The 26,107-nt window shown below is 40.7% G+C and overlaps 1 protein-coding gene across 1 annotated transcript in view; it reads right to left on the reverse strand.

Annotated features, from left to right (window-relative positions):
• Positions 1-185: 185 nt before the first annotated feature.
• The window catches only part of myo10l1 (myosin X, like 1), a 47,285-nt gene continuing 21,363 nt past the window's right edge, over positions 186-26,107 (reverse strand). The window contains exons 3-43 of the mRNA XM_075447967.1: positions 25,369-25,527; positions 21,665-21,852; positions 21,219-21,353; positions 20,418-20,542; positions 20,245-20,258; positions 20,039-20,123; positions 19,411-19,517; positions 19,009-19,138; positions 18,791-18,909; positions 18,529-18,675; positions 17,412-17,512; positions 17,229-17,295; positions 16,994-17,086; positions 16,812-16,880; positions 16,637-16,719; positions 16,141-16,243; positions 14,498-14,578; positions 14,281-14,405; positions 13,999-14,116; positions 13,774-13,880; positions 13,395-13,677; positions 12,359-13,186; positions 12,047-12,170; positions 10,510-10,648; positions 9,755-9,859; positions 9,545-9,640; positions 9,361-9,454; positions 9,106-9,161; positions 8,823-8,965; positions 8,301-8,495; positions 7,887-8,044; positions 7,667-7,787; positions 7,323-7,471; positions 6,989-7,137; positions 6,692-6,899; positions 6,233-6,369; positions 5,979-6,102; positions 5,229-5,579; positions 3,864-4,040; positions 3,568-3,759; positions 186-3,200 (exon numbers count right to left, since the gene is read on the reverse strand). Of these exons, the coding sequence (XP_075304082.1) occupies positions 3,096-3,200; positions 3,568-3,759; positions 3,864-4,040; positions 5,229-5,579; positions 5,979-6,102; positions 6,233-6,369; positions 6,692-6,899; positions 6,989-7,137; positions 7,323-7,471; positions 7,667-7,787; positions 7,887-8,044; positions 8,301-8,495; positions 8,823-8,965; positions 9,106-9,161; positions 9,361-9,454; positions 9,545-9,640; positions 9,755-9,859; positions 10,510-10,648; positions 12,047-12,170; positions 12,359-13,186; positions 13,395-13,677; positions 13,774-13,880; positions 13,999-14,116; positions 14,281-14,405; positions 14,498-14,578; positions 16,141-16,243; positions 16,637-16,719; positions 16,812-16,880; positions 16,994-17,086; positions 17,229-17,295; positions 17,412-17,512; positions 18,529-18,675; positions 18,791-18,909; positions 19,009-19,138; positions 19,411-19,517; positions 20,039-20,123; positions 20,245-20,258; positions 20,418-20,542; positions 21,219-21,353; positions 21,665-21,852; positions 25,369-25,527 (6,090 nt within the window). The 3' untranslated portion in view covers positions 186-3,095. The remainder of the gene's footprint in view (positions 3,201-3,567; positions 3,760-3,863; positions 4,041-5,228; positions 5,580-5,978; positions 6,103-6,232; positions 6,370-6,691; positions 6,900-6,988; positions 7,138-7,322; positions 7,472-7,666; positions 7,788-7,886; positions 8,045-8,300; positions 8,496-8,822; positions 8,966-9,105; positions 9,162-9,360; positions 9,455-9,544; positions 9,641-9,754; positions 9,860-10,509; positions 10,649-12,046; positions 12,171-12,358; positions 13,187-13,394; positions 13,678-13,773; positions 13,881-13,998; positions 14,117-14,280; positions 14,406-14,497; positions 14,579-16,140; positions 16,244-16,636; positions 16,720-16,811; positions 16,881-16,993; positions 17,087-17,228; positions 17,296-17,411; positions 17,513-18,528; positions 18,676-18,790; positions 18,910-19,008; positions 19,139-19,410; positions 19,518-20,038; positions 20,124-20,244; positions 20,259-20,417; positions 20,543-21,218; positions 21,354-21,664; positions 21,853-25,368; positions 25,528-26,107) is intronic.

Raw genomic sequence — 26,107 nt, forward strand, 5'->3', positions numbered from 1 at the left:
AATTTGTTTAAGATCGGGAATTTTTTTTTAAATTAATCTAAACTCTTCTTAGTGTGAAGGCATACCTGTTTCTACCTGCTTTTGTGCAGTTACAGCTGCCTACGTTCAGAAAAGTGGGAAAGCAAAGTTAAACTACATCTCCCTCTCTGCTGACCATCAAAGGAAAGGAGACATAAAACAAAGGATTGAGTTTTCAATAATTTAATAAAGCATAATTTTGTAAAGCCAGTTACAAATAAAAAAAAAAGAACAACACACATATCTCTCTCTTTCTCTTTTTTTCCACAAACACAATTATTTAGTATGTAAAGATGATAATATGCACAACATAAGATAAAAAGGGGCCCCACTCAGGCCGCCTGCGGCTCATAACAGGACCCTCCTATGATGAAGTTGCCCTTGAAGATAGATTTGTGATCAAATACTTTGAACTCTTAAACTCAGTTTACTCTCAGCAACCTCATCACATTTCAGCAGCAACAGGGCAAGTTCTTCTTACTCGTTATAATATCAGTGACAGACAGAGCCATAGAAATAGAATAACTAGAACTGACTCATTACTTATGGCTTATTAACTAAATATTTCCTTGTTTTTGCACATATTTCAGCCCAAAGCAAAATTTTTAAAACTGAAACTTTGAGTGAGTTCCGATTATTCTAAGTCTGTTGGCAGGAACCCAGGGGGCTGTAAGTTCTGATTAAAAACAATGAGGTCATTTTAGTGGTATAAAACCATTCACATGGCAGATAGTTTAGGCTATTTCTATGTTGTCAGAATATTTTTGAGTATGAAAATGTAACCAGGCTTTATGAAAACTTTTGTAAGTGTGTGTATTTGATGTGTATCAAAGTCTTTAGCTGGGTGGTGTTGAGGATACACAATCCCAGTATTTCCAAATTGCTACAGCCCTTTACAGAATGTGGTACTCAAGATAAACAACAGAAATGCTCAGCTCAAGATGTTCAACTTCTCTTAAATATCTGGTGTGAAAAGCCCAATTCTAAATGTCTTTGGAGTCAAATCTTTTATTGCCACATAAACTAGTTTCAAAACCTGAGCTAAACTTAATCAGCAAATTATTTGGACTATATGATAACATTAGAATGGAGCTGTCATTGTTATCCAAGTATCCTTGATGGATATATGACCTGTGGAAACGCTTGTCAGGACACAGAGCTGTTTCTCCACTTCTCAGTCCGAAAACACACACATACACACGAAGCAGTGTTGGCTTTTAGCATTCCAAGTGCACAACTAAACCATTTCAGAGCCCGTATCGTCAGTGTCTCTTCTGCTCCTCTTACACTGAGACTGGAATAGTCCAGTATATTTTCAATCCTCTCAAATAAACATTGCAATGCATACAGTACAATATGGAATAAATAACCCATAACCCTCCCTTTGCCTTTAACTCACAGTTACACCATTCTTCGCAGGTATTAGTCATGTAAATACATCTTATCTCTAAGGAATACAGTCAGTAAAATCATTTCTCTTTTCTCATTTCCATTTTCCACTAGTTTGCAGTACATCATAAACACACTCACGCACACAGCAGCAATCCAGACATCACACTAACGGGTGGTTAAGATATAGGGGGCATACAACAATAATAATAATATCAGCAATAAAAGTCTTCATGTTCATTAAGAGGCCGGAAACACAGAAAAACTGGAGCTTGTGCACATATTTGCCGAAGTCTCCTGAGTAAAAAAGACAAGACAAAACAGCTTGAGCAGACACGGATAGACATTATCTCATGGCTCGGAGTGTGATTCCAGCAGACAACAACAATGATAAATTCATCAAACACAGTGAAAACGTGACCACGACAGCAGCCACTCTCAGCATAGGCTGTGTTTCCACTGATTCTTACTTTTCAGTGAACTCACATTTAATGGCATAGCCAGTGAATGATGTGCAGTATTGGCATCATATTCACACACACAATGGGCATTATTAACATCACTCCCTTGCATGTATTTTACATGACATGTGACACATTGCTTTTAGTATGGCATCTATAGACTTTACAGAGCAGTGGCCACCAAGAATTTAAATAACCTTTCTCATAGTGCCTGATATACAGTACAAAACAATACGTCTGTTTAATCTATGTGCACAAGTTTGTGTCTGTACAGATTTATGCAGGTTGTGTTATAAGTACATATAAATGGGAAATGTTTGGTCTGATCTCGATGATATCAATCACCTTGGAGAGCCAAATGAGGCTCTTCACCATGCAAGCTGAACACGAGTAGAGAACCACCAAAGTAAAACCTCGATTCTCTCTTCTCAGTAATATCCTTTGTTCACAGTATTTCAAGCCACAGACTTGGGTTGTATTTTCTTCTTGTGGCCACACTGACAAGGGAGCAAGTGAGCACTGGTTCGGTGGGCAGCGCCCCGAAGAAGAACCGCCATTTCAGTCGGGTCCTTTTGGTCAGATGTGAAAGTGTTGACGTTACAGATTGAAGACAGAGAGAGAACAACAGTGAGAAAGCAAGCAAGAACAATAGTTAAGCATTATAACTTAATGGCAATAGAAAAAAAGATGCAGCAAGAGCAAAGAGACATGAAGAGAAAGAGAGAGATTTTGAAATTGGAGGAGGAGTGAGAGAAAAACAAATTCATCTGAGAAAGTGTGGCTTTCTTCTGTCTGGCAGTGCACAGGGGGGGCTGGAGGAGCCACCTGGGACTGACCGGGACTGGGCAGTTGAGTTGTGCTTGATATTACTGAATTTCCCTTGTTCCGAAAAGGAAAACGGAGAGAAGATTGGAGTGTGCTTGAACATCTACATGCAGGACTACAGCTGAAGGTTATGTATTAGATGTGACAGCCCCAAAAATACTGGTTGTTTTCTTTGTCATGCTCATTTTTAAGTGAAACCGCAGCCAGTAGAGTGTGCATTTGGCTTCTGTGTCCACTTCTCCCCATTTTGCTGTTGACGCTCATCCACCGCACTTGATTCTACTTGGAGGATTAGCTGGTTGATGCGGCTGCCTTCATCAAAACCAGCCAAATGATGCGGCTGGCCAAGGCGTCTTGTGGAGCTGGATGGATGAACCGAGGGCTTTGATAGGTTGGTGGAGATCACCTGGCCCAAGAACTGGTCACACTGGTCACAGACATGATGCTGCAACGTTTCTTCACCACCATGTTAATGTAGGCCTTCATGATCTTGGGGATCTCTCCAACCTTGAGGGTAAAAAAAGATAAGTTAGTGCGATCCAGGTTCCCAAAACTGCTACCGTGACTGTAGGATAGAAGCAAAATATTTGTTAATTTGTTTACTCAATAAAGAAAATAATATAAGAAAGCCTACAATGATAGAATTACATGGATAATGGATCTGAATTTCAGTGAGATGTGCTCACAAGCCTAAACAATTACAAGTAAGACTTGGTAAAGGTGAAACTATTAAACAAATAATCAATTGGTCACTAGTTGTCAGTGCTTCATAGGTCAATAAATCAGATAAGGATGCCATCGGTCTACCCTTTAAAAATTCTTCCATAGTCCAAAAAGGAGTGAATGACAAATGAGATGAATGACGAACTCTTACCAGTGGCGTCTCAAAGAACATCTCCCTCTCATCCACGATGATCTTATAAGTGCAGGACTGAGAAGCTCCAAAGAAGGTGATGTGTTCGTACTGGAAGGTCTCCAGTGGTTTGGGATCACCTCGTTTATACACAGACACATTGTCAGCACTCACGCCCAGCCACAGATCATGAGGGAAACCACCTTCTTTACACTATCAAGACAAGACGTGTAAGGGGAGGGAAGGGGTTAGTCGTCAGGTATTTCATCTATACATATCCCCGAAATCCCCATTGGCTTCTTTTCTTATTTTCTCACCTCCACATCAAACAGAGTAGATCCGTACCCAGGCCACTCCTTAATAATGCTCATATATTTAAGCATAGCCTGGTGCTGCGGCATTCCCTGCAAACGGGTCCACTTCTCCAGTACGCTAGTGCGCGTGGCGGACGTCTCTTCTTTTACCCACATCTCCAGCATCTGCTCCTCCTCCACCTGAAGCAATCAGTTAATCCTCTGTTAAAGCGTCAGTCAGTCAGACAGCAATCCGGTCGGCAAACAGGCTCGCCTCTCATTTAGTCAAGTGTGTTAAAAAGGAGAGTCATTTCCCTGAACTTATGTGAGTGCAGATATCAGTGTCATAAGCAAAGTTTGCACTGGGGTCACCACATGGTTATGATGAAAAGGCAATACATGAGCTTAAGATAAATTTAATGTTTAAAATCTTTGAACACTTTGTGTTATATACTGACCGTTTACCATTTGCATTCAACATTCCCACATTTACATACCTTACAGCCAATCTTAGCTTAGCTGTATACAAATTACACACACCGACATCTGGAACTCTAACTTTAAAATTTGAATCTATGTCTGTACTGTACAAGTTAGGTTCATTTACTGTGACAAGGGATCAAAAAGTAGTTTCACGTAAAAAAAAATCTAGTCTACTGTTAGCCCCAGATGAGTTTAAATCATCTGTGTTATTCAGTGTGAAAATTTGGATCTCCCAGTGCTCCTGTCCTCCACAGTGAAATTTTAGCTCCCGTCACTAAGGGGCGCCATTGGTGAGGTTTTGAGATGAGCAAATGTAGTAGCTTCAAAGACTTCTTCCAACAAAAAACAGGTTGTTTTTTCGTTTTGTGTTTCCATAAAATGTGCCATTTAGAAATGTGCGTAAGAAAGCTACCACAAGCTGTTTGTTAACATTAAAGAGAGCTGTGAGTTTTTGAGCAAAGCTTGGTTGGGAAGCTCCGCCCAGGCAAATGATAGAGATGGAGGCAGGGCTAAGTTGCACATTCACAGATCAGATATTAAATGAGGCGAAGTTGTAGAGTTACATTCAACCCATTTTAAAAACAGAAGGGGGTCATCTTCATTCTTCATCAACTTTGATATATTTCATTTGTGATAAACAGAGTTTGTTTATTTGTTTTCTTTCAGGGGAAATAGATAAAAGCTGAGGTTTAAGTAAAGTCTAAAAATAGATTCTGTAGTTTTGAAATAGTTAATTGACAGAACGTTTTGAGCACTCGGGGCAGCAACAACAAAGTGAACACTGACACATTAAAGTAATTCTGTTGTTTGTGTTGTTTTGCCTGCTTTAATTTTTTTTAAATAAAAATGTTGATTAGAGAATCTTTAGTCAAGCAAGTCTTTGCTTTTTCCTCCTCTATCACTGACCTTCTGCTTTTTCAGTGAACCTGTTTTGAAGCTTCTCCTGAGTGTGCCGTCGAGGAAGCTGGGAGTCTTTCGTTTCTCTGTGCCTTGCCCAATAATGCCCTGTGCTATTGTGCCAATTCCATCTCCTGATATTCCGCTCCCTCTTCCTCCACCTCCACCTGCCACGCCCATGCCCGGTTTGGTGGAGTGCAGGATGCGATTGCGAAGACGTCCAATAGGATATACGTTTCCCAGGCTCCATCCGGCCCGAGCTGCCCCATCACCATGGAGATACTGAAGACGTAAAGCTGCCAAGTGCTGCAAAGTCTCCTCCGAGGCTGGAAAATGACCACTTATCAAAGACTCATGGGCCTGAGACAGAAGCAGAGCGACGGCACAAAGACTTACATTTTTCGCAAAATAATTGATCAGGATTGTATATAAACACAATTTGAGTCTAGGAAAAACGCTATTTTCCTGACATACTGAAAGAATAAAACTTTCTTTATATAAACACAAGCTAATGTGTTGAAAGTTACATTTCTGGATATGAACAGAGACTTTAAGTCACAAATCTGATACATAACACTAATTTGTTTAATCCTCCTGGAGCTTTGGCCCTGCTGAGGAAATGCAAATTGCAGAGTGCTAGAGGAACTTTGACCCTTGGGAATATTTGGAAAGGTCAATGAATTAATGACACAGCGGAAATATAAATGCTTTCAACCTCTTGGTCAATATTTAAATAACGTGTTTGTCAAGGAAATCTACCTGTTCAAACATAAAAGCAAACTCCACTCCCTCTTTTGGCATACTCTCGACATCCAAGAAGCAGTACAGTTTGAAGTAAAGTTTCCACTCTCCCTCCTCCTCTTCCTCTTCACTGCCCGCCAATCTGAACGGATAAAGCAGACACAGAGTTACGACACAGATCAAAATGACCTCAGTGTAGTTTGAAAAGCAAAGCTGTGGTTAAATACAGTAGACCACTAATTGCAATTGTCATTTAATGTCCAGAGAGATACCTCTCAAATTTAGCCAGAACATCTGCCACAATCACCCTGCTCTCCAGAGCTCGGTCTGTGAAGGCATTGTGTTCAAACAGGGAAAACAGGTTCTTGCTCTCCTCCATGGCCAGACCTCTGATCAGCTTCTCAACAACCTGCAGCGACATTAAAAGCAGATTTTTAATCTAATTTCTATACATTTTGCTCTTTTTTTCATGTATAATTTAGTCTCTTAACCTAATTATTGGTCTATTTTTACTTAAAAGCCACCATACAGATTTATCTGATGACTTTTGACCTCATTAATTATTACTTTCTTTTTTTTGTGATTTCATTCGGTTCAATAAAAACGAAACTATAGAAAAAAAATCCTTTAAAATTTAGGGGGGGAAAAAAATCCCTGAAGAATATTTGAAAAGGTGAAAATTATCTACAAGATGAAGAGGATGGCATGTCAGTGTGTATGCGTGTGCGCACCTCTCCAGCGGTGGTGTGTGAGTTGATGGAGATCTTGCAGGAGCCTCCTCCATGGCAGTACACGGTGGTGCTCATCTCCTGTCTCACCAGCAGGGCCGCGATCTCCTCCTGAGATGGAACAAACTCACGAGTCTTGGTCTTCTTCAGGGATTCCCCAATGAAACTGGCATAACGCTCGATGTCTGTGCCGGGATAACGCTCGCGCACCCTGATTTGCAAAAAAACACGTTGTGCTTTCAGTTCGCATTTGTTTTAGGGATGATCCATCTAAGAAATATTCATATGAAAGACATCCACCTCTTGAGATGGAAGCGTAGGTATCTGAGGATAACTCGACTGGGTAGGAAGGTGCAACTCATGCAGGTGAGCAGGTGCCAGTGTGCCCGATTGGCTGGGCTGTTAGGCTGAGGCACGTGATTGGTCTGCTTGATCACCTGACAATAAACCTTAGGGAAGAGAATTTTAATTCAGTTTAAAAAAGCTTAAGAGTTAATCAAAGTCATAGGAATACTCATATCATCACCACATAGGTTATGTTAACTCTAATACTTTCCAGCACGTGAGACTGTTGAAATAACCTTTTAATAATTTTTTCTGTAGGAAGAGGAACTTTTCTGCACATCAAAAGTACCTCATCCCTGAGAGGACGTAGGTCGTGGCAGGTCTGCAGGATGCCCTGAATGATAGGCACAGTGTCTGCCAGCGTCTCCATCTCCTGTAGAGAGTTGAAAACTCGCACCGCCTCATCCTGCAGACTGGCATAACCTTGCTGCCTTTGTACTGCATTGAGGGAAATGAAGAGAGAACGGGTCAACATAGACAGAAAAATGGTCACTGTAGGGACCACAACAAAACAAAAGACGATTGTTGTGGTCCATATGTGAAAGGCTACAAGTAGCATAACCTACACGAATGCCCAGGGTGATGAAAAAGAGTAAAAGGATGGAAGAATGGGAAAAGGAAGAAGTCACTCACAGCTGGTGACCTCTCCGTAAGGGAGTGGCAGCAGAGGGGAGTGCAGAGGATGCTGAGTGTATCTGAGGATGGGGTTCCTCCTGTACATCTGCTCCACTATGTCTGGATTCACACTGTTCTCCTGATAGGACACAATAGGGGGCGGGGACTCATCATGAATACACATTTCTGCTTTTGTATTTAAACTCTCTCTTAATGTGTTTGTGTGACTACATTTTACCTTGATGTCTCTGATAAGCTGCAGAGTTGGAGTTTCTATCGGTGTCTTGCTGTCTATGACTCCTTGTATGGCAGCTGTCCACCTCATGGCGTCATTCAGCATCTTAGTGTAAAGGCGGTAGGAATGCTTCCTCCCATACACTATGATGTTCCAGTAGCCTGTGAAGACAGGATCCAATCAGCATGTATTACATAAGACTGAACCAAGAAACATTTTCTTTAAGAGGATGATCATGTCTCATGACTCACATATGATCCTCCTCCTTAACTTAATCCATTAAAACCCATTAATTGGATTTTTTTTTAATTTGTTTCATAGTGTAACAAAAAATCCTGCATTTATCCCAAACAGCCTGTGTATAATTCCTGATTAAACGGGCCTTTTCTGCATCTTCCCTCAATTTGTACTCCTCACCTGTCTCCCTGTGCACCCGTTCATCTGGCTGAATGACAGAGCAGAGAGAGTTAAGGACCAGAGTTCCCATCTTGGAGGAGTTTCGCTCTGAGCTTTTGTAGTAATCCAAGGAGTTGTGGGTTAAAACAAACCAGCGCTTCTTCAGCTTCAAGGAAGTGCTCTTAGCATTCGTCTTCATCTCCTTTTGGAGCCAGCCTGAACATGGTGAAGCACAAGTGGAGGAAAGTGGGAGAATGGATTTATGAATAAAACATTTTATCAAAAGCAACAGAGAATGTAGAACCATTGTAAAAAAAATATATAGTATACATATATATATCTGCTGAAAATATTACAGACAGAATATTACACCATGATCAGTGCAATGTATGCTTCAAACTGACCTAATTTCAAGGTCTCACCATCTATAAATATTTGGTGGCTAATTTTTTTCCCCAAAGTTCCTTCAAAGCAGTGAAATCTGACTAAGGAAAAGGACGAAATACATACAAAATCTTACAAATATTTCATAGAAACTCTCACCTCTGACAAGGAACTCCTGTCCATCTATCCTGGCGTCTCCTTTGGGCTTCTGCAGCAGACTGATCCAGTGATGCATCTCCTCTGGTGTGTCACTGTTGCAGTGGATCACTCGGTTGGCCGTGATGATGACAAAAGAATTCGGTCTGCAAAAGTGAAGTGAAAGAGTCACTCCGTCCACTTTGAGTTCTCATGAATTCGTAGACCCCTGTAGAAATTTAGAGCAAAGCATGGGCGCAACACACAAAGTGATACATATCTTCACTTTTTTTCTGATCAAACTTACCGATCAGGGTTGTCCGACGCACAAACAGAGTCAATCAATCCCACATCAAGAGTTCCCTGAACAGAGATGTAGGAGGAGTTGACAAAATTAGAAGTCTCAAATTGTTCTAAATCACAACTCTATGCACTCCTTTCTGTATTGTTGTTGTTACTAGAAGCCCTAAAATAGTAACCTCTCTCATGAGGCCTTGCTGGCTAAAGTGAAACATAACTTTGGCTCAGATCAAGTTAATGGTTTACATGTTTGAAGACTGACCACAGCATTTTTTGGGTTGGCCTGCTCATGGGACATCTCCATCAGCTGCTCAGGAGTGCACACTCTCACCTTACTGAGTACATTAAACCACCCACTACACAGACAGAAAGAGATGTTAAAAAGAGATTTTGTAAACAGGAGCTTGTTTCCATTTTCCGTAACATCACAGAGGACTCTGTCATACCTTGCATCCTCTGGCGACTCGGCAAACACTTGGTACGTCCTCTCATCTGTCACAATGTTCAGAGCGTTCTCCTTTTCATGATTATCTACAATCTCCCTGCAGAATCGCAAAGAGGGCAGAGAAGTCTGAGAAGTGCAGCTACAGCCATAAAACGACTAATCAGGGAATAAAGTTGGATCATTTAAGATCTGGGTGTAAGATCAGCCTTACTTGGCAGCTCGGATGTCGATGGTCCCTTTCAGTTTCTCCTCACTGTCGTTGTCATAGTACATCAACTTGTTGTCTCTTAGTACAAACCAGCGCATTTTCCAGTTCCTGGCGTTTAAAAAAAAAAAAAAAAGAAGAGACCATGAGAACGAAGGCTAAGATCGCTTTCTCGCTACATTATTGAGGTTTATGTGAATCTGGTTCTGAACCTCTGGCATGAATGCATGTAGCACAGGGTGAAAGAAAGGCTTGTCAATTTACAGTGCCATTTTAAAAGTTCTTTTAAGTTTTTCCAGTCTCGTGGTTCTTCTTTCATCTCACATCTTCTATCTTGCTGTATCTACTTTCTAACTGAACTTAAAAAGATCACAAAGGTGTCGTCTTTCCAAAAAAAGAAAAACTCTAAACTCTAGTCTAAGAACTCTACGGACAGGAATATGACCAATTAAGTCACGTTTCAGCAAAGGCACAGCGCATCAGCTTCAGTGAAACATTTTAGTGTGTCACTTCCCTAAAGGTTTTACTGCTTCAAGTTGGACAAATACCGAAATTCTCCACCATCACTCAGGACTGTGTGAGAATCCACTAGAATCATATAAATACATTAACAATGACAAAACTCTCCAACTGAGGTATTCTGAATAACTTAATATAATTTTTAGATCATCAGATTGTACAACATTGTACTTGAAACAGACATGGATTGCGGGATTTGATTTTATTAGCATGCAGCTTCACTCAGTAATAACTACAACAACCTCCGTGAGAGAGTGGAGAGGCCTCCTCCTTTCTTGTATAGCCAGCCAGACTTCAGGGACTCTTGCTTGGACCGGAACCACATAAAAGTTTCATCCTTCAACACGCACCAACGCCTCCTCCATGGGATCATCAGACCAGCTGGAGGGGCAAAGAGGGACATAATAACATTCAGGGACGTAGCCCTACAAATTAAACTTGGTGTAAATGGTTTGACAGGATCATCATTCATGCTTTTAAAATTAGTCAGGTGCATGCCTAGGTACATTCCTGCCTACCTTCCTCTTTGGCTTTATCTACCTCCACTGTGTGGGTCTCTGACTAGGTGGAAATAATTGACTTTTGTTCTGTGTGTATGGTTCTTACATGCCAGCAGATTACCTCTGGATTGTTGTCGGAATTTGTTGTGTCGTATGTACTCCGTGAACTAGTATGAAGGATTTGACATATCATCATTATCTACTGGATCTACTGGTTTTACTAGATCTCAGTGCTGCATTTGATACAGTTGACAACAATATATTACTGAAACGACTGGAAAACTGGGCAGGTCATTCCAGAACTGTACTAAACTGGTTCAAAACATACTTAGAGAACAGGAAGTACTTTGTGTCAATAGGTAACTTTAGATCTGAGCACACAAGAGTCACATGTGGAGTTCCCCAAGGTTCCATCCTGGGACCTCTTCTGTTTAACATCTACATGCTCCCACTGGCACAGATTATAAGAAACAACAAAATAAAGCATAGCTATGCAGATGACACACAGATATATATTACAATGTCACCAGGAGACCGAGGCCCTGTACAGGCTCTTGGTAAATGCATTGAGGAGATTAATGACTGGATGTGCCACAACTTTCTCCAGCTAAACAAAAACAAAACTGAGGTAATTGTCTTTGGAGCCAAAGAGAAACGATTACAGGTCACAACAGAACTTCAATCTATACACCTAGAAACTACCAACCAGGCCAGAAATCTGGCTGTAGTGATGGAATCAGACCTAAATTTGGAAAAACACATTAAGGCAGTAACAAAGTCAGCCTACTATCACCTTAAGAATATATCAAGGTTAAAGGATCTGATGTGTCAGCAGGACCTGGAAAAACTAGTCCATGCATTCATCTTCAGTAGGCTTGACTACTGTAACAGCATCTTTACAGGTCTACCTAAAAAGTCAGTTAGACAACTGCAGCTCATTCAGAACTCTGCTGCTCGAGTCCTCACTAAGACCAAAAAAGTGGACCACATCAGTCCAGCTCTGAGGTCTTTACACTGGCTGCCTGCCCATCAGAGGATAAACTTTAAAGTTCTGATGTTGGTCTATAAAGCTCTGAATGGTCCAGGACCAGAATACATCAGTGACCTCCTGACCCAGTATGAACCTTCCAGAAAAATGTATGTCTATACATTTACTCTGATGTTTGCATTAAAAATCATGCAGCAGTAACTACAGGCAAACTGGATTAACAAAGGCCCAAAACTGCAGAAAAGTCTAACATCTTTAAAAAAAAAAAAACACTTGGTAACATAAACGCACCCTTCATGTAAAGATAGCCGTGGAAATATGGTGGTCCATTTCCATTAAGCAGGGTCACTCTGCCGTTTGTCACCTCTTCATCGGTGTCCATCATACCATCATGTTCATCGTCACTATCTGCATACTGCAATATCACAGAAAATATCAATCAATTACTTGTACATACTTAATTAAAGAATAAAAAGTTTGAAAAAAATCATAGATGATTGGTTTTTCAGAAGGGGGAGTAAAATGTTAAAGATGTCACTGTGTAGCTGCTCATGCATGTCTGCGTGCACATGTGTGACTATGCGTGTAAGTGTGTATCCTCACAGAGTCAGAGCTGCCTCTGTAGGACTCGATACTGGCGTTGGTGCAGGTCGACTTCCTCGGATGCTCCTCATCTGTCACGGTGGTGCTCCCGCGGTTGCTTCCAGACACAGAGCCGTCGTCTCCAGCGGTAACGGACCCCTCTTCCTCTTCCTGGTCGTAGTCTGACTCTGTGTCAGCCGGCATGCTGTAGATGGGCTCCTCTCCATCCACCAGGCTCTCCACCATGCTCACTTTCCTCTCCGGCTCTGTCTTGCCTCCCTTGTTCTTATCCCCCTCTCCTGGGGGAGGTGGTGGAGCTAAAGGAGGAGGTGGAGGGACAACAGCGCCATCTCCGGGTGGAGGTAGAGGAATTCCATCATGCATGCCATCTGTGGGTGCAGGGGGCACTGTTCCTTCTGCAAAGGCAGGTGGGGGAGGAGGGAGGTGAACAAATATGTCCTGATCCAGAGGAGCATCTGACTCAGCAGGAGGAGGGAAGTCTGGCAGAGGGATGCACTCCTCCTCAGCATGAAAGCCTTCATCTACTTCCTCTTCTTTAGATGCACCTCTGGTGGTTCTTGCCTCTTTTGGAGCTTTCACCTCTGCGGCAGGACTGGTTCCGACTGCTCCCAACGAAGGATCCACGCCTCCAAAGTTCAGAAGGTCGATGAGCTCCGTGGCTTTGCGTGAAGCTTCCTTTTTCATCCGTTTGAGCTCAGCGTCCCGGCGTAGCTGCAGCTCCTGCTTGGAGGACTCGCAGAGCTGTGACACCTCATCCTCTCGCTTCTTCTGCAAGCGTTCAATCTCTTTCTCGAGTTGCAGGATCTCCTCCATTTGACGGGCTTCATCCTAGACGGGAAGAGAGAGGATTAGAATCAAATCTTGCCTCGAGTGCCATTTTACAAACATTTTTTGTTCTGTGAATTAAAAAGAAACAAAATGAGCTGCAATGCACTTGCTGAAAGGGAAATTTGGTCGGCTTAAAAGTGGTGGGTGGAATTTCATTTATTTATTTTTGACTATTGACAGAAACCCCCCCTAAAAATGCAGCACTTGCCTCTGACGATTTTTCTGCATCATCTTCGTCTTCATTCGCCTCTCCCTTTTCCACTTCACCCATCATTTTCTTCTCTTCCTCCTCTTTCTTCCTTTGCTCATCCTCCCTCTTCTTCTTTTCCTCTTTGAGCTTTCGCACACGAGCACGTGCCACCTGACCTCGTCTGTGCTTCTGAAGCACCAGTGCCGCCTTGCGCTGTTTAACAAAGCGTCTGTGTTGAATGTGCTTCCGGAAGTGTTTCTGGAGGGTGACGACGCTGGTGCGTACCCGTTTGAAATGCTTCCTGTGGGCGAAACGACAAACCACACTGAATTCGAACCAGCACAGGTCTTCATCCTTGAACCGTGACCCTTAAAACATGAATGAGGACGAGTCCTACTTTGCAGAGAAAGTGAGAAGATGAGCTCGGATTATCATGGCAGCTTGGCGCCGCACTTCATCCCTGTCCTTCTCCAAACGATGTTCCAAAGACTCTTTCATGAACACCTACAAAAGAAACAGCAGCAAGTGAAAATGAGGGAAAAATTTACAAATTTTCAGGTCTCACGAGCAGCATACAAAATATTTTATTTATATCTGTCTTGCAAGCGTTCCTTAGTCTTACCTTGGTCTTGCCTAACTGCCACTCTGTCTTGGTCTTATCATACTTGGTTAAAAGGTCTGTGCTTCTTTTCTTATCGTCTCCTGCTGCTGGCACTTTGTCTTTCAGAATGATCTTATACCTGAAACAGAAACAGGACAACAGGAGGGTGAGATGACAACCAAGACCTCAGAGACACAATCTTAAAGGGTAAAAAGTGGCAAAAAAAAACCACACTTGCACTTTCATAAATCTAAAAAAAAAAAAAAAAAAGTAGATAAGTGTATATGATGTAGAGATGCTTGCCGTGAGAAGAAATCTTTGAATGTCCTGCGAACGGGAAATCCAGCACGGCGGATCTTCACAGTCTCCAACATCCCAGAATATCTAAGCTGGTTTATGACGACCTCAGGGTCAAACACGTTTGGATTCTACAAGAGACAAGAGAAGATTTAGAGTTCGAGATCCTGTGCATTCATGTTCTAAACGAGGGGGATTAATGAGAGATACAAAACAAGCTGACCTTTTTCATGTTGGGCTTAATGCAACGAATGAAAAATGGATTGGATGCACTAAGAGTGGCCATGAGAGCATGAAGGGAATCCTGAGGGGACAAAGAAAAAGAAATGTAATATTTCCATGGTGTAAGGACACAATAAATCATCACATACTTTAGAGTTAGAGACAAAACATGAACAGTAAAAATAACGAATCGAAAACAAATGTCGTGCAGCTTAAACCTTTTTCGTACTTCACTACAGGCCAAATGTTTGGAAGCAACTTCAAGTTTCTGTTCGCAATGCCTGTCCTAAAAAACAGTATGAGCTCCACAGATTTTGGGATGTATTTATTTCATGATCAAAATTTGTTTTCATTGATTTGCACCATTTTCCTCAGTTACATTTACATTTAGGTAAATGTAACCAGACCATTACCAGAGGTTACCAGACCATTGCTAAATAAATGTTAACAAGAAAAGAAGGGCTTAGTTTTAAGGTTGAGAAGATTTGCAAGAGTCACGACGTCAGTGCAAAAGTAGAAAACAAATCATAGTTTGCATTATTGGCTTAAGCTCTCATGTACAGGTCTGGAATAAAAAGGGTTACTACAAAAGCAGAGGATAAACATGTCATTGTCACCAGTGAAAGTGACAACAAATAAGGAAGGAAATCAATATGACAAGGTCAAAACCCATAACCCTGATAACTGTGAAAAGACGTTTGAAGGGTTGGGCATCAGCAAAAAAAAACAAAGCACTACTTCGTCCACAGAACAAGAAAAGGAACAATATGCACACAAAAAATTGACCTATGATGACAGGAAACAAGTTCTCTGGACCGACGAAAGCAGGTTTGAACTATTTGGTTCGAATCGCTGAGTCTACGTCCGCAGACAAACTGGTGAATGTCTTAGAGCACCACGCGTAACACGGTAACATGTGTGTGGGGATGTTTTGTAGGTGATAGAATAGGAGATTGGTTTGAAGTAAAAGGTATTATGAAGAAGGAACAATACCACTCCATCCTCCAGCATCATGCAGTTCCATCTGGACTAAGACTTGTGGGTCGAAAGTTTGTTGTACAGCAGTTCAATAACCCGTAAGCATTCTTCCAAACTCTGTCAGGGTTACTCAGACAAAAAAGATGAGGAAGGTGTTCTTCGGAAAAGATGTTTTGGGCCCCCTCAGTCTCCAGACTTCTCTCCAATTGAGCTTGTGTGGGACGAATTGAATCAGAGGAGCGCACCCCACGAATCAGCAGTCTCTCACTGATGAACTTACAAAAGCTCGGAATGCAATTCCTGGCACATAAAAACCCTGTGAAACGAATGCCTCGTTGATGCCATGCTGTTGTTAAACCAGAGGAGGTTACTTTGAAGAAAGAAAAGTCTAGGCAAGAAAAAAAAAACTAATTCCTGATAATTATAGTAAAAATGTATTCTGATAAATGACTCTTTATATCATAATCATGTTTTTTTTGTTCTACCAATGAAAACTATAATTGTTTTTTTTGTACAATTTTGATTTTCCTTCCAAGCTTTTGGCCTGTAGAGTATTCATAATCATCCTCTCTGTGGCCCAGATCCATTTGTTATTAAATGCCACTCATGAACTCTGTGAGAGCGTCCTCTGTTAAAGAGTGGAAGAAAAAAAAAAAAATCACTCACCCTGAACTGGGAGCTCACTGTGGGTTTGCGTCTGGCTGTTCCCATCTTCTCCTCATTGTTCCTGCTGCCAACCTTCTCAAACAAGTCATAGATGAAGTCCAGTCTGTGAAGCAACAGTAAAGCCAAAGGATGGAATAGCTTCTAAGTTGTGCCAGAGGAAATAATGCAGTAAAAATACGTGTAAAACTCGTGACTTAGTAGGATGAGATAAGGCGTTTTTAATACAGTATAGCTTTCTGAGTGAATAAATGGTTCCTTTAAAAGCCTTTAAAATACTTTTTATTCAATGTATTTTCAGTAACTATTTTGAATATTTTTTTGCATTGTGGTTTTCACCACACTGCAAAGGTTTATTTGCATAATTTCTAATATGTGGAATTAAACTGAAACAAAAATTTACATCAGCTTGAAAAAATATAAAGAACCCTTCCTTAAGGGATGACTGATCAATGACTGATTCACAATTATCCATTGCTTATGTTTCTGACTTAAATACCTGCTGTCCTTGAGCATGTTTAGGATATCGTCTCTGAACGTGTCTCTGTTCTTCTCCAGGATTCCTTTGACGTCATAAAGGACCTGTTAAAGCACAAAATCAGGATTTTGCACTTCAAAAGATTAGTTATATACCGTTTGTTGACATAAAAGCTCCTCAGCTATCCATAACCCACCTCTCCAGCATAATGTTTGATACCAAACTGATGATCAGCAAGTCTTGGCTTGACATAGTAGGGGTTTGTCTACAGAAAAAAAAAAAAAAAGGAGCACAAAACGTTATGAATTGCAGCTCAGCAGCATGGCATTTTGTGATTTACAGAGTGAGTTTTTGTGAAAAACTGCGTAAATAACTCACTGAGTGTCTGCTGTGCAACTTCTCCAGTAGAGTGAAGTCTGTTCCTTTGGGGAATCGGCTCTCTTCATTCACTAGAGCCAACAAGCCAAGTTTCTGGAGCAAGGAGCAAAAAAAGACATTATATCACAGCATTAACATTAATTAATCAGCTCCACTTTCTAAGACATCAAGTATTAGATGAGTTTCCAGAGAGACTCTAACCAGAAGCAGGTTTGTAATCAGTAGTAATTCAAACCTTCTCTATGAGGTCAAGACACTCTGCATTGTCCATCCAGTCAATTGCATGCCACTGAACACCTTCTCTGTAGAAAGAAACCCAAGCGTACATCAACAAAACGATTAGCACATTAGAGTAGAGTTTGACTTACTACCAGATCTTTAAGAAACATTGCACATTGTTCTATAGTCACATCTTCACCTGTTGTACTCTAGCTGCTCCAGGGAGAAGATGTGCTTGTTGAAGTACTCCTGAAGCTTCTCATTGGCATAGTTGATGTTAAACTGCTCGAATCGATTCACCTGCAGGCAGGGTGACACATACTCTGTCTTACAAACAAATCCCATTCAGTTTGAAGAGTGTGAACCCACAGTGAACACAGGCATATGATGTATTTCAAAAAGAAGATCGAGACCAGTTGTCTAGCCTGAGAATTTAAATTTTCCACAGAGACTAGTTGATCTCCTTAGGAATATAGAAACTATTATGAACAAGTAATACACGTATTACACCTGTGGCAAAGCTGAGAATCAGACATCAGTTCAATAAATACTCAGCGAGTAGAGTCATTTATTAGGATGGAATGAAAATCTCTGATCCATAAGCGTATTGTTTTTTTCTTCTTATATGTCTGCGGGCTCTGTAATTTGTTCTTGCTGTGATTCTGTAGGAAGGATAGTTCAGTTTTTCATCAGATGACAAGTTAGCTACATGTTTGGCTTCTGACTCAGTTTCTTGGGTGGGTGTTAGATCGATTCTTTCAATGGAAGCTCAAGAACAAGCCTGAGGAATCTCAAGTAAAATAAAGTGTTTATTGGTGGTCACACGTCAAGCATATCAGCGCTGGGCTCAGTGGAACAGAGCTCCCGCAGGAAATCCGTCAGACTGAGCCTCGATTTCTGGTTATCATTTGCATTTATAGCCTCATAGGTTGGACTCACACTCGACCGAGTATGATTGGACATGAGTAGGTCATATTCTCTGGATCAGCCAAACAATGTGTGTGTGTGAATCTGCACCTGCTTTCCCAGGCTATTTGTTTTGTCTTCCCATTCCTGGATCACTTTAGGTCATCGTGAAAAAGTACAGAGACTATTTCATTCATAATGTCTAAGAACAAAGCCAATTTTAACAGTGGGTTAGCAACAAAGTTTTCTGACTGACCACAGATTGAAGCAAATTAATCTTGTGATGTTGGAATGCCTCATTTGAGCCTGAAAATAGCTGCTTGAGCATCTATGCTACATAGTAACAGAAAGAAGAAGATGAGTACTCAAGAAAGAAATGAGCAAAAGAGAGCTATCGTCAGAAATCTAACCTCAAAGTTTTCGAAGCCAAAGATATCAAGAATGCCGATGGATTTGAAGTTTTCCTTCCCTTTGATCTTCTGATTAATCTTGAGAATGATCCAGGAGAAACACTGGGAATATAACGCCATGGCAACAGAGTCCCGGGAATCAATGGCCTACAACACAGAGAGGAAAACCGGAGGAAGGGTTGGGATAGGTGTGTGAGAGCACAGGGAAATGGCAGAGATAAATCAAACGGGGGGAAAATAAAATGTGCGTATTTATGCTGACCTGCTCGATAGTGAGAGGGGAACAGATTTCCTCTCCTCTGAGGATTATGGAGCGCTGAGTCAGGACCTCAGACAGCTGGAAGGCATCCAGGCCCAGCAGCTCACTGGCATTAGTGACCACTGAAAACACAAGCAAAGATGTGTTAAACTTCTGCAATTCATCTGTTTAAGTTTTACTAACTTTTTGTTTTGACTCATTGGACATAAGCATCGCCTGACTTTGCTTTGTGGTGATCTGGGCTCCTCCTGCAGTCATAAACTCGGTGTTGCCGAGCTGCAAGACTCCTGACAGCAGCTTAAACATGTCTCTGATCTCCTCTTCTGTAAACTCTAAGACCTTCAGCGCCTCCTGCACAAAGACAAGTACAGGAAACAGATAAGGTCCCGCTGTTATAATATTTTTCTTTCAGTTCTTTGCTAGCAAAGGATCAGTGTTAAGTCAGTGCAAGGGAAAAGACAGAATAAATAAGCTCCCCAGGGTTTGATGAATTGCTACCGATACCATATTTCCCCGTTGTGGAGGTGTTCTTCTCTCAAGACCCCTTGTCTTTCCCAACAGTCATTTTGGTTTACAAATATTAAACACTGTCAAAATGAGAGAGGAAAAAAGATCACACTGACCATGACGCTGTTATATAGCTCTTTATCATTCAGACTTTTGTCTTTCAGGCATCCTGATTGGCTGAGGTAGTGGAAAGATTCAGCAGGATCCTCCAGGAAGTTAAGACCTGTTCGATAGAATAGACATTTACATTGTACCTTTAAGCTGTAGAGACATAGTTAGTTTCAGAGAGATGTGCTCATTAATGTACATTTTACACACTACACAACATTGAGTCTACATTGCAGGTAGTATATAAAAGATGGACTTGTTCAAAGTAAAACTTGTGCAGAAGTGCATTAAAGTACAATCAAGACTCCTTACTCCCTCTGATCAGCCTGTTGGTTCTTTGAAAAATAATAGCATTCTTAAACAGCTATTAGGGCACAAATAAATATATCTTTATCCAGTAAGGTTGTTCTCTCCATCTTGTTCTCTTATGGTTACATCCTGTTCCAAAAAAGACCAAGGTGGCAACAGCCAAAGGCAGAAACCAGAGGATGACATTAAAGTAGCTGGGTCCATTTCTTATATACAAGTCAAACATATAAAACAATCATTTTTGATAAAAAAGTATAGGCGTTTGAAGGTGTTTGAAGAGAAAGAGCAAAAAGAAAATTAACAATCGTAGTTATGAAAGACGTTTACTTTTGTGCTCTTTACTCGCTCCCGCCAGCAGCGCATAGAAGATGTGATAGTTTCGCTCCCCCGGGTTTTGTCGCACCACACGGTTCTACAGAAAAATCAATGTAGCAGAGCAGCTATTAACATTTACATAGGAGTCACAATGCTAAACTGACAAAGCAACTCTCAATAGATCCAAACTTTTCAGAAGAATAACCAGGCACGCTTACCTTTTCCAGCAAGTCTGTAAAGTGAAGAGTCAAGGAAACAACAGCTCCTCATTTTTTCAACAATTGATAAAAAAAAAAAAAAAAAACTTGTACCTGTTTATTCTTATATACAATTAAGACTCATGCACACATCTGATGCATATATTTTTTTTTCTGTCAAGATAAGAGGATACAATCGATGACACAGCCTCCTTGGATGTTGCCGCCCTCAGAGAAGTGAAGCTGGATGAACTTCCCAAAACGACTGGAGTTGTTGTTGTAAACAGTTTTAGCATTTCCAAATGCTTCCATGATCGGACTACAAGGAAAAAAAAGAGCTCTTCACAAACACATTTCTTTACCTATCCAAGAAAGTTTGAAAAATATTTTCTAATCCATTAATCACGGCTCTATGGCACTTTGTAAGAAGTCCTTGGTCGGTTTGTAGACCCGCCAAAAGTTTCCTCTGCTAGTTCCCAGGTAGGCCTGATTTCCAGCCCCATCTAGTCTGGCTCAAGGTCTCCTGGCTCGGCCTTGCTCTTCTGTTTTCTGCAACCAGCCTTACTAGATTGTCCTCAGCTTCCTAGCGTCACGTGTCATTTGTCCCTCACATTGCATGCAAAACAGCCCCAACCTGGAAGTGGTCAGAATTGGTTGGTGCTGGTTCCTCTAAATAGTTTATGTAGAACATTTGGGCTGTCTAACCTCACCTTTCTGAGACTTTCAGTGGTGCTCTGCAAATTTAAAGCAGAAATCCTAAGCCATAGCCCTGATTGTTGACTTTGTTCGTGATATGAAATGAAACACTCGTAAAAAAAAAAAACATCTAAGAAATGTGTTGCAAAGTTTAAAAACTTGATCTTTTTAAGCGAAGGAGGACTTCAAGACATTCTGAAATATGCAAACCAACATATGTCCAGGATTGTTTGACCTTTGCTTAATTGAAACAGTAAACAGCTGGAAATGTTAAAGTGTTTGCACTCGCCCATGCGTACCTGCTCTGCACGATGGCCTGCTCCACTCTTGTGGATTTCTCTGATGGAGTAGTCCCAGCTGAGTTCTGGCTCATCACCGACAGAAACTGCAGCAGCAATTTAGTGCTCTCCGTCTTCCCTGCCCCTGATTCCCCACTGGAGTGCACACACAGACACACACACACACAACCCAATTCAATTATGAACATACTGACCTTCTCTGACATTTCAGTGCCTCACAGTGGTCTGGCTATCTAATTGATAGTGAGGTTTGATAGCTTCAGAGATATTTCATTAGAACCCGGTCTCTCTCAATTAAGACATTGAATGTGACAAAGGATAAGTGAATCACAGTGAGCTGCAGACCTATCCCAGGATGCATGAAAAAAGGACAGACTGTTTTTTGTATTTTTTTTTAAAGGATTGATGAAGGGCACATGGATCAGTATTTTGAATCCTGAACTCACCTGATAAGGACACACTGGCTGTCATGGCGTTTCCAGATGCAACGGTAGCATTCATTGGCCACAGCAAAAATGTGTGGGGGGAGCTCCCCCAGATGATGCTTGGAATATAAGTCCACTCTCCCTAAGTCATACAGACCTGGGACCTCTTTGTAAGGATTGACAGCTGCCAGGATGCTGCCGATATTGGTCTGAAAACGGCAATAACATGACATCTCATTTTTGGGCATTTCGAATCATTTATTTATTTAATTTGCTTATTTTCTTTTTAGTTGATATCAGCTTTTTTGCACTTTTCTTTCAGATAGCCATAAACAACAGAATGACAGACACATTTATATAAATTTACAAATTGCTCTCAGCAAGATATACAGCAGGTGCAAGTCAAATATAAAAGCAGCCTTGTTTCCATGTTAACCTGAAATAGAGGATGAATAACCACAGCAAGGTGGATAAATGACACCAAAGAGAGAGAGGAATTTTTTTTTAATCTCAGAAAGCTGAGGTCAAATCAGTGAGATGATGGAAGGGGGGTGATAGATTTTCATTTAGAACTATTTTTTGCTTTGTCAGTAACCTTCTATCCTTCTGCAACAGGAACAAAACAAAAACCTCATCAGCCCCTCCATTGTCTCATATCATTTTGTCTGTGCACACAATGACTGCACACAGAAATCTGCACTGAAGGACACACAAGGTACACACATAAACGCATGGCTACACAGTGACACAGAAAGCTCACACAGGAAATTCTTATGATCGGCTTAAGGGAAATCCGTAAAGGACAATATTTCATCATCTAGATTAGGTCTCACCCAGGCGGACTATCCAGTAATCTTCCAGGTTTCCAGGTTTGTTTGTTTGGTTGTTTTTTAAATGATATCTTACAATAGAAGAGATAGAATTTATCCAGCTTTTTGTCTTGACATATTAACTTTACAGCTACATAAAGAGACTCTTGACTCATCAGGACACATGGGTACCGGAGTCTTATTAACAACAGCTCATGCATCCATTCATTGCACTTCATTCATACACAGAAACAAATTACTGGCTCATTTTATATGTGTTGTGGTTATGAGTCAGTTATGGGATGTGAAAAGAATGTTGATGCTACACATAATTAGATTTACTCTAAATGCCACAAGCAAGTGTGATCAGGTTAACAGTGGGTAAACAAAGAATAAACGTCTGTGACATCTTTAATTTAGTTGTTGCACCAAGTCATGAAACTGAAGAGCATCACTGTACAAAACCATTCAGTTGTTTGTTAATAGTAAAAAGATTGTATGCACAGGAAAATCCCTAAAATTATCATAACATATGGACTCAAATTAATATTTCTGAGGGCAAAAACAAGGAAGCTTTAACTTGCAACTGCAAAACTGATGCAATGTAGTCCAAGAGCAAAAAGTTCACGTGACATCAAAGTTAAACTGTTTGTTTTTGCCACTAATAGGCTGAGATTATTGCTTAAAGTATATGAAAACCAAATGTGTAGAAATCCTGATGTAAATATGTTTATTCATCGTCTAACAAAGGCGTTGTTCTGAAGTGTTGTAGGAGTTTGAGGAGAATTGTCCAAAAAAAAAAAAAAAAAAAAGTGGCGTAAGGTAACAGAGATAGAACACGGAAAGTATAGTGTTTTGTTTTCAGAAAGAAAACTGATTCAGAAACACTGGTTTGGATCTCCGTGTCAGAGCTCCATAATCAGCAAACCTCTCAGAGACTGACTTTGGACTACTGGGATGTGCTGCATTTGTGGTCAGTTGTTATGTCTTTATGTTCCACACCATGATGTTTACAGTGAATAATTTGACATGGATGACTGCAGCCAGTCAAATCTGCATCTTTTCCCTCCTGCAGAGGGGGAAAGGGGTCATTTTATTAGCTAAACTAAACTTTATTGACCTGGCATCCGTACACAGGAAAACTGGCAGGCTTATGGCGAAATAGGCACATATACTTTAATGTGGACATTGCAGCTGTTTGACAGCAGCCAGTTTTAATGTTATCACTCAATACTGTACTGATTACAAATATTTTTGTCCCTATTAATGATTTAGATCCTGTAAATAGCAGAATAGGGCCACATCACTAATGAGGCTATTAAAGTCCGAGAAAAGCAAATGCAGAGATTTGCATGAAATCAGGGTTCTGTGATGCAACAAACTAGTATTTAAGATGAGAAAAAGTTAACTCTGCCCCCAACACTGTAATGTTATAAAAAGGTCATTACAATGCATTACCCTCAGATGAGCAAACCATGTAATCTTCCTCTGACTCTGATAGCTAGCTAACTGTTCTGCCTTCATTACAGAAACACATCTTCCCTGGATGCCAGAGTTTGCAGAATAATTCGATCCATTTAGTGAAGAGCAAAGTTTGAACTCTGAACAGCAAAACGTTTAATAGCTGCACTCCAGCTCACAAAATACAATTGTGCTTAGTGGACTGAAGGGTTAGTAAAACTAACTCTCCACTGGTTGCACACAGTCATAGGGCGGAGAACACTGCTCGTTTTCTTATCACCCTGAAACCTAAGCTTACATACATATGCATGTATGATATGAACAATATGAATAATATCCCTTTGGAAAATTACAAATCACAGCAAATTTCTTTATCAGGTTTGAATGTATAACATGTCGAACCAAAGCATCTCATGACTAAATACTGGCCTCAGATTTTTAGTACCTTTGTAGCATGTTTTCATATCTGACAGACATATCTAAAAGGTATTAGACATTGCTCAAGTTGTTGAAGATTTATTTTTTAATTGTCTTTTTCTTTTCAATTTCTAAGTCAAAGTCAAATTTATTTGTATAGCACATTTCATGTACAAAACAATTCAAAGTGCTTTACATAAAAATAAAAGCATTGCAGCGGGGAGTGGAAGAAGAATTACAAATACATAAAAGAATATAAAGAGAAACAAATAAAATAATTCAAATGAAGTTAAAAACAAGCAACAGTCTAGATAAATTAAAAGATACCGTGCAGATTTCATGCATAGACACATGAGAAAAGAAATGTTTTTAACCTGAATTCAAAAATGTCCACTTGTTTACAGCATAAGAGCTAAACGCTGCTTCTCCATGTTTAGTCTGGACTCTGGACTGGACCAGCTGACCTGAGTCCTTGGATCTAAGAGCTCTGCTGGGTTTATATTCTCTGAACATATAACAGATGTATTTTGGGCCTAAACCGTTCTGGGATTGATAAATTTAAAATTTCCCTTTGAATCAAATTGGATGACTCAAAATAAAACTTCAATGGTAAAAATAATAAATCTAAAAAAGTAACTAAGGCCCTCTATGTACTGCCTATACGTTTTGTACAACAGTCCAGCTGAGTGTACGATGTATATAAGGAGACAAAACGTAGCTATGGTGGGCCTTTTTCTTACTTCAAACTAGTTCAGAAGCATGTAATTCCAGTTAACTCTGCTGACACTGTATTACTCTTGACTGATGGATTGGCGGTGATTTGCAATCGGGCTTTTCATCAATCTAAACATGATAGGTATGTGTATGTTTTCAGGTACCGAGCTCCTACTCTGTAGTAGTTTTTGCATATTTAAGCTTAATCTAATCTCACAAAGAATTGTGTGTGAGGGGATAGGTTGACACCGCCTGCATTCCCTGCACCGCCACACCCCTGCTCACGCACAAACATAAAGACGTGTGACGGTGGGACGCACTTACATAGATGTTATCCTTCTTGTAGCGCTGGTACAAGTTGTGCATAATAGCAGCCTCATGCAGCTCTGCCAACGCCGACATGTCCTCAACCCCATCGATGCTGGACTGGTGCATAGCGTACACCCGCTCCCTTGTGACCTCGGCCTGCTGCAGGTACAGCACCTGTTCGGAACAAGACATACAGACTTGTCATCACTTTAGGATGTTTCTAAGGTCCATAAGCAACTGTGCAGTAAACTGTTATGAAATTGTGTCACTTGTTGTCAAAATGTGCCCTTGTTTACATCACCCTGCAGCAGCTTTTCCTATTTCTGAACCATTTCTTGCCATGGCTTTTAGTAGTACTAAGTAAAATAATGCTGTAACTCTGTTTTTAGGTGTCAAGCTATTTGTGATGCCAATACTGATCCTGTTCAGAATAGGGAGCAAGTCAGTGTGTTCACACCAAAAAAAAAAAAAAAAAAAAAAGATGCAAGGTTAGCTAGATCTTTCCATTTTTAGCACAAACGGGCTAATTGTCATGCACCATGACGGAAATTCCCATGATGAGGATGCGGAGCTTCATAGCTCTTCTTTCTTCTCAGACCCCCATCTGATTTTTTTTTGTCATCCATTGCCATGGCAACTGGAGAGTAGGGGAAAAGACGGGTGGCGAGCGGGGTTGTGTGAGGGAACAAAAAAGAAGGGAATGCCAGAGCGAGGAAAAAAGCAAAGAAGAGCAACCGATCTGATGTGGCAAGAC

The sequence above is a fragment of the Odontesthes bonariensis genome, chromosome 17, assembly GCF_027942865.1.
Source record: "Odontesthes bonariensis isolate fOdoBon6 chromosome 17, fOdoBon6.hap1, whole genome shotgun sequence".
Lineage (NCBI taxonomy): Eukaryota > Metazoa > Chordata > Actinopteri > Atheriniformes > Atherinopsidae > Odontesthes > Odontesthes bonariensis.